This window comes from Lissotriton vulgaris, chromosome 4_1 (genome assembly GCF_964263255.1).
Source record: "Lissotriton vulgaris chromosome 4_1, aLisVul1.2, whole genome shotgun sequence".
NCBI lineage: Eukaryota > Metazoa > Chordata > Amphibia > Caudata > Salamandridae > Lissotriton > Lissotriton vulgaris.
In genome coordinates, this window is record NC_141691.1 from 1,260,888,088 (window position 1) to 1,260,894,047 (window position 5,960).

At 45.4% G+C, this 5,960-nt stretch overlaps 1 protein-coding gene across 1 annotated transcript; it reads right to left on the reverse strand.

The window, feature by feature from the left end:
• Window positions 1–3,846: 3,846 nt before the first annotated feature.
• Window positions 3,847–5,580, reverse strand: LRRC30 (leucine rich repeat containing 30). Its single transcript, XM_086966928.1, has one exon. The coding sequence runs from the start codon at window positions 5,266–5,268 to the stop codon at window positions 4,390–4,392; it is 879 nt and encodes a 292-aa protein (XP_086823054.1). The 5' UTR covers window positions 5,269–5,580; the 3' UTR covers window positions 3,847–4,389.
• Between the last annotated feature and the right edge of the window lie 380 nt (window positions 5,581–5,960).

The window sequence follows — 5,960 nt, forward strand, 5'->3', positions numbered from 1 at the left end:
GGACGTAGTGGGCACCAGGCATTTCCCTGGTGGGCCGTAAGGGTTCGGACCGGATTTGGCCCCTGGGGGGCTGTTTTTTGTTACAAGGACCTTTTTGCAGCAAAGCTGCAATACCGGCCCCTGTACCAAAATCGGCTGAAACCGGCTTTGGCAAACAACTCGTCCACACCCCCAAAACCCCGGGGGCCAGCCGAGCACTTTGCCAGGTCCGGTTTTGGTTACCTGTCCGGCCCTGGTAACAAATGTAGCAGCTCCACTTCTAACCGGGCCAGCGACGTGCAGACAGGGCCCAGGGCGTCACAGTGGGGGAGGTTAGCATGGCTAGGGGTCGCAGCACATATGTATAACAGAAGAGCATCATTCTGACACTTACCTTCAACTAGAACAAGGCACCAAAAAACACGTGCTTGCAACGAATCCTACGTGTGACGAATGGGAAAGAGTGGGAATCTATGCCTGGAATGACGGATGGCTGCCTCACATAGGAATGGAGACTCCAATGCCCGAAACCATGATGCTTAAAGCGTCACTGGCCTATAGTGGATACTGCCATAGACTACAATGGCAATGAAGGGCTTTAGAACAGTAAGCCTTGGGTCACGTGTCACAGTTCAGAAAGTTGAATTACTGTTATACATCCATTTGTTTAGAGATATGATCATATCACTGAATGAATTGATCTGTTTCATATTTGTACAAGAATGTGTAGGTTTTTCTGGGGGGTGGGGGGGTGCAGTCCCCATAGCCCTAATTGAGAAACCGCCCCTAGATGAATGCATTACATTTTTCCCCAATCTTTCTTGAAAAGTTCCTCCCGGTTTCTTACTAAAAACTCAGGGGCAAATTTATGAAATTGTCACACATAGCAGCGCAGTAAGTCATCTTGCTGTCTGTGTTGTGTGATAGGGAAAGGTTAGGAATGTGCCGTACTAAACAACAGTATAGTGGTCTGCTCAATTCAGACACTCTGTTCATCACCACCCCCTTTTCTGAATCGATTTTGGCCACTATAGGTGTGGCAGGGTATACTCAGACATGAGTCCCTTTCTCACTGCTCCATCAGGATTCAAGCAAGCCGGGCCGAAGACGGCTGAAATGCCAGAAACCGGTCCCCGGTAGCTTGTTTCCTTTCTGGTGAAGAATTGGCTTGGTAGTTTAGTCTGCTCTGTTCCCATGATGCACTGGGCCAGGGACAGACTGATTTGCATATAGCCAGGTTCTGAGCTGGGATGGGGCAGTGAGATAAATAACGGTGATGGATCAAGCCCTGATCTTTGGACTGGGTAAGAGTGGTCTGCTCAATTCAGACACTCTGTTCATCACCACCCCCTTTTCTGAATCGTACTAAACAACAGTGGCAGCCGGTAATTTTACCAGGGAGGAAGGCGAAGGGTTGAGGGGGAACATAAGCATGCATACACATCACTCAAACTCATGCATTCACACATGCACCCAACCACAACACTCACTAACAAATACGCATGCCTTCATACATACATGCATGCATGCACCAAAGATTTTTTTTAAACAAGACACATTACATGTAGATGTCCTAAAAGAAAGCCTCTGAGGTCCCAGGAAGGTTGGGAGTACCTGCTTCTATCGGAAGCTGGCAGTTCTAAACTTCGGAGGTCCCAGGAGGGTTGGGACTCCTGCCTTCCCATAGTGGGATTGGGGTCAGTGAGAATCAGCCCTGGGTACTTCAGGGCTTAAAACTGAAGCATCCAGGTCCAAGGCAATGGGTGACGCTACCTTTTGTCATGAGGGGGAGGGCCTTGAAATACTTTTGCCAGGTTGAGGAGGTCACAGCCACAAGGCTGTGAAATCCTTAGTCTGCCAAAGTTCAGCTCAGGCAGCCATTTTGCATACGTCCACTTCCTGGCTGCCTGACCTGGAAAAGAAGAGTGTCTGACCTTTGTTCACCCTGACACACTCTTCTTTCTGGTAAAAAGGTAGGGTATGGGTCCCTCAGCCCCAATGGATGGGCCGCTGCTGCTTAACAATCTACAATGCATTCATGTAATTTCCCAGTGCTGGCACACAATGGGCTGCCTAGCACCAATGCGGGCACCCTTAGACTATGGTGCAAGGGTGCCTACGTTATAACCAGGATTGCTTTTGTGCACAAAGGGACACCTTTCTGCACAAAAACAATCCTGCACAATGCAACACACATAGAGAGAGGAAGTAATGAGGACAAATAAAGATATTTCTCCTTGTTATGCCTTACCTAGGGAGGTATAGCATTAAGTTGGATTCCCAGGTCCTAGGGAGGTATAGCATTAAGTTGGATTCCCAGGTCGACCACTGATGGTAAATCTGGGAATACGTCAAAACCATAGATGGATGTGTGTGAACACTCATGCTTCACCCAACTTCACCCACGGAACGCCTCCCTGGGGAAGAATACCGAAATGTAGGCAATTGAGCTGTGTTGCATTACTCTAGATTGCATGCAAAGTGACCTTGCGTGGCTTGATAAATCAAACTTAGAAGTTGCATCGCTCTTGTGGCCCACTGAGAGCTGCAAAGTTGATGCAAATCTTTAATAAATATGCCCCTTACTATAAGGGCATAAATCCAGTTGGAAGGTGTCTCAAGATACTGGCAGAAGTGGCATAATGCAAAATGGTGGCCTCTCCCACCAGAAAGTGATGAACAGCCCCAAGGTTTCCCATATCTTACCGATATACAATGGTCTTGGACTGAATCAGGAACACCCCCTAAAGATTTGGGGGCCCCACCACCACAGGGACTGCTGGGGCCCATGTTACACCCTTGACTAGCAGGGGGCTGGTTTGAGGGGAAAGTGTTACTCTGTAGTAATTTTACTGTTCTTTCTAGACATTTTCGGCCACAGACACTCTCCTGTAAGCAGAAATCAAGGAAAATCGGCAGATGCTCTAAGATTTCGCCCACCTAATTATATTTCTCCAGGGTCTAGAAAACTGCTGATAAGAAAGCCATATTCATCCAAAACATATATTACATCCATGCTCATTTTACCAAATAAATATGCAAAGGATACATATCTATATGTTAGTACTCAGTGTTACAGAACTTCTACATGCAATGCTGCCAAAATAAATAAATAAATAAAATAAGTGCAAAAGGACCAAGTTTTGTTCCGGAGTCTGCCACCTGTGCTGTGAAATTGTCAGGGCTGCTGATATCTTGGGTGCCTAGTTTTGACTTCATACCTCTTCCTTCCCCCTCCCTACACTTCATGACTTTTTATTTCACTCTTGCAAGTTCCTTTTCACTGCTGCTTTCTCATTTGTCAGTGATTTCCTATTTTTCCAATTCTCTTTCTTTCTCCGTTTTCTGGCTATCTCTTTCGCTCTTGCTCAGGGTCAAATTCGATTGATGGAATAAGTATTTGTCTCCAAAAATGACTGCCAATGCCCACCGCCTGCAACGACCTACAAACAACTAACCACAGCCTACACATAACATAACAACACGCATTAATCAGGGTTACGTAAGTGTTTGTACAACACATTTTATTCCAATAAAAAATCCCCCAGGTGAAGTATTTAATTCGTTTTTGCACTTTTTCTAATTTCTGAAGGTGCAGAATGCACCTTTTGTAACTTTAACTACATTTGCAAAATGTGTTTTGTTCATTTGAAGAATAGGAAATACATTGCATTTTATACGTGTTTGGTAAAGAAAACGTTTAGCAATTTCTAGCTCAGTTTAAAACGTGCTTCTCAGTAAAAGACACAATACCGGCATATGCACACACATAAATACACATCATGGGCTGAGTGTAGAGTAATCAAAACATTTTTAATAGAGCCTTCTTTCAGGATGAAACATTTCTTTTGATCAGTGTATTTCTAATTTATTTTATACGTACAATTGTGTCATGAATACGTTTGCCGCACTAACAATATTAAAGAAGCAACCAAGAGATATATGTTCTAATTTCATATCTATTTTTATTAACTTTTATGGGAAGGCAGAATTGTTACAAAATAAATAATTTATCTTATATCACGGTCTCTGTCTTTTAATTACCTTGAAATAGATTCTTGCATTTTGTTTTTTGTTGTTGGCCACGTGTTTTAAGATCCCCTCCTTTTTTTCTGGGTGCAAATGGGATCTCTGCTGGTATCATACCTATTCTAGACACAGAAACACATAAAGTAGCTCAGCCAACTGCTGATTAACATGCAACCACAGCCATTAGATAGGGAGAACGGACATCAGCATTCAAAAGAAAGCGGATAGAGCTTTGTCCGGATGTGAATGTAGTAGGTTGGGTGGGGCAACGCGGTTCCCTCAAAAGGTATGGGCCGAACTAGCCTACCGGGTGGAACTGAACACTTCTTGTTAGGAAAGGTCTGAGTGCTTACTGTGAGCGGTCCAACAAAAATTTGCAGATTAGTTTTTCTCTTTTTTGTCTTTAAGATAGCTGAAGAGCACATCCAATCCTCCCTTGAGAATGTCTGGAAGTGGTCTGGCTAAGGGGTTATGTAAAACATGGAGTCCTTTTTCCATTGGGTTCTTTGCAATTCTTGGTAATCTTGAGAGTAGGTACAGCTCATCGGGGAGCGTGTGAAGGCAGTTGTGATCTACATTAAGTAACTCCAGCGCAGTCACGGAGCAGAGAGTCTTCGGCAACATGTGGATGCTGTTATGTTCAACAATAAATATTTGCAGGCGCTCCAGATGCTGGATGGTTTCCGCAATATTTTCTAACCTGTTCGAGCTCACATCCAAGAAATCAAGACTCTTCATGGAAAACACACACAATGGGATGTGGACTATGTGGTTGCTTCCGAGGTTCAACTTCTTAAGAAAGTTGAGATCATTTAGACGCAGAGGAAGTTCTGATATGAGGTTGTGGGACAAGCTTAACACTTCCAGCTTTCCGCAGAGGCTCAGCTCTTCAGGTACCTCAGTCAATAAATTCATGTTGGCAAACAAAACCTTGAGGTTTCTCAACCGACCAATTTCTTTTGGCAAATATGCCAACCGGTTGCCACATAAGTTCAGTACCACAATGTGATCGAGTCTCCCCAGAGCGGGAGGCAGAATGTAGAGGCGGTTCTGCGAAAGATTCAGTCGCTGCAGTTCCGTAAGCTCCCACACATGCTTGGGGATCTCCACCATGCCCTTGAGCACCAAGCTGAGGTATACGTTGTTGCCGCTTCGCTTGGCCTGTGGGCACGGAGTCAATGGTGCTGGTTTGGCATTAGCAGGCTGCTTCCCGCCTTTCTGCTGCTTTTCCTTTGAGGATTTCGACTGCTTGTTTCCCATTAGACTCCCAGACTGCAATGACCGTGCAAAGGCCAGTGTTTTGTTTTCGAGAGCATGGGGAGTCAAGGTTCTAGTTCAAACTGTTTCAACTTCAAGACAGCCAGCAGTGAAGAACAGCGCAGAAACCTGCTTGAGAGGAGGAAGGCACTTCCGGGTTCCGGCGCTCTGCGACACAAGCAGAAAAGATGAGCACCGCTTGTCCGAGTAGGGTGTGTAGGTTGTTTTCTCGCGGCAAATAGTAATGAACACCTCATTTCGGAAAGTGCTGAATAGGCCTGGTTAATTCAAACGGCCTTCTGCTGCACAGCTGCACCCGTCACTCCTTCTCGGGTCGGACTCCTGACGTCATTGCGCCCGGAGCAGGAGGATGCTGTATTTAACTTAGGCAGGGATGTGCCTTCTGACGGTCTCCGTAGCTAACTCTCAAGCAATAATCGTAACACCGCTACCAAACTGACTGGAAACCATGTCTGCTATGTATGTGAATTGTTTGGGAAGCCGGTTACCATCAACTACGAGCTTGGTCTTTCTGAAACACCGGACCCCGGTGCTAAAATAAAAATTCCGCAAGAGTCTCTGGTGATGGTTTCACACAAGTTCACGTCAAAGCTCACCCACTCTGCATTGCAACCCTCGGTCTGACTTGTAATTCGAGAGCTGTACTAATAACAGCTCAGAAACAATATTAGCCC

Coding starts and splice junctions, on each gene's coding strand:
- LRRC30 (XM_086966928.1), bottom strand. CDS start 5,268: ATGGGAAACAAGCAGTCGAAATCCTCAAAGGAAAAGCAGCAGAAAGGC.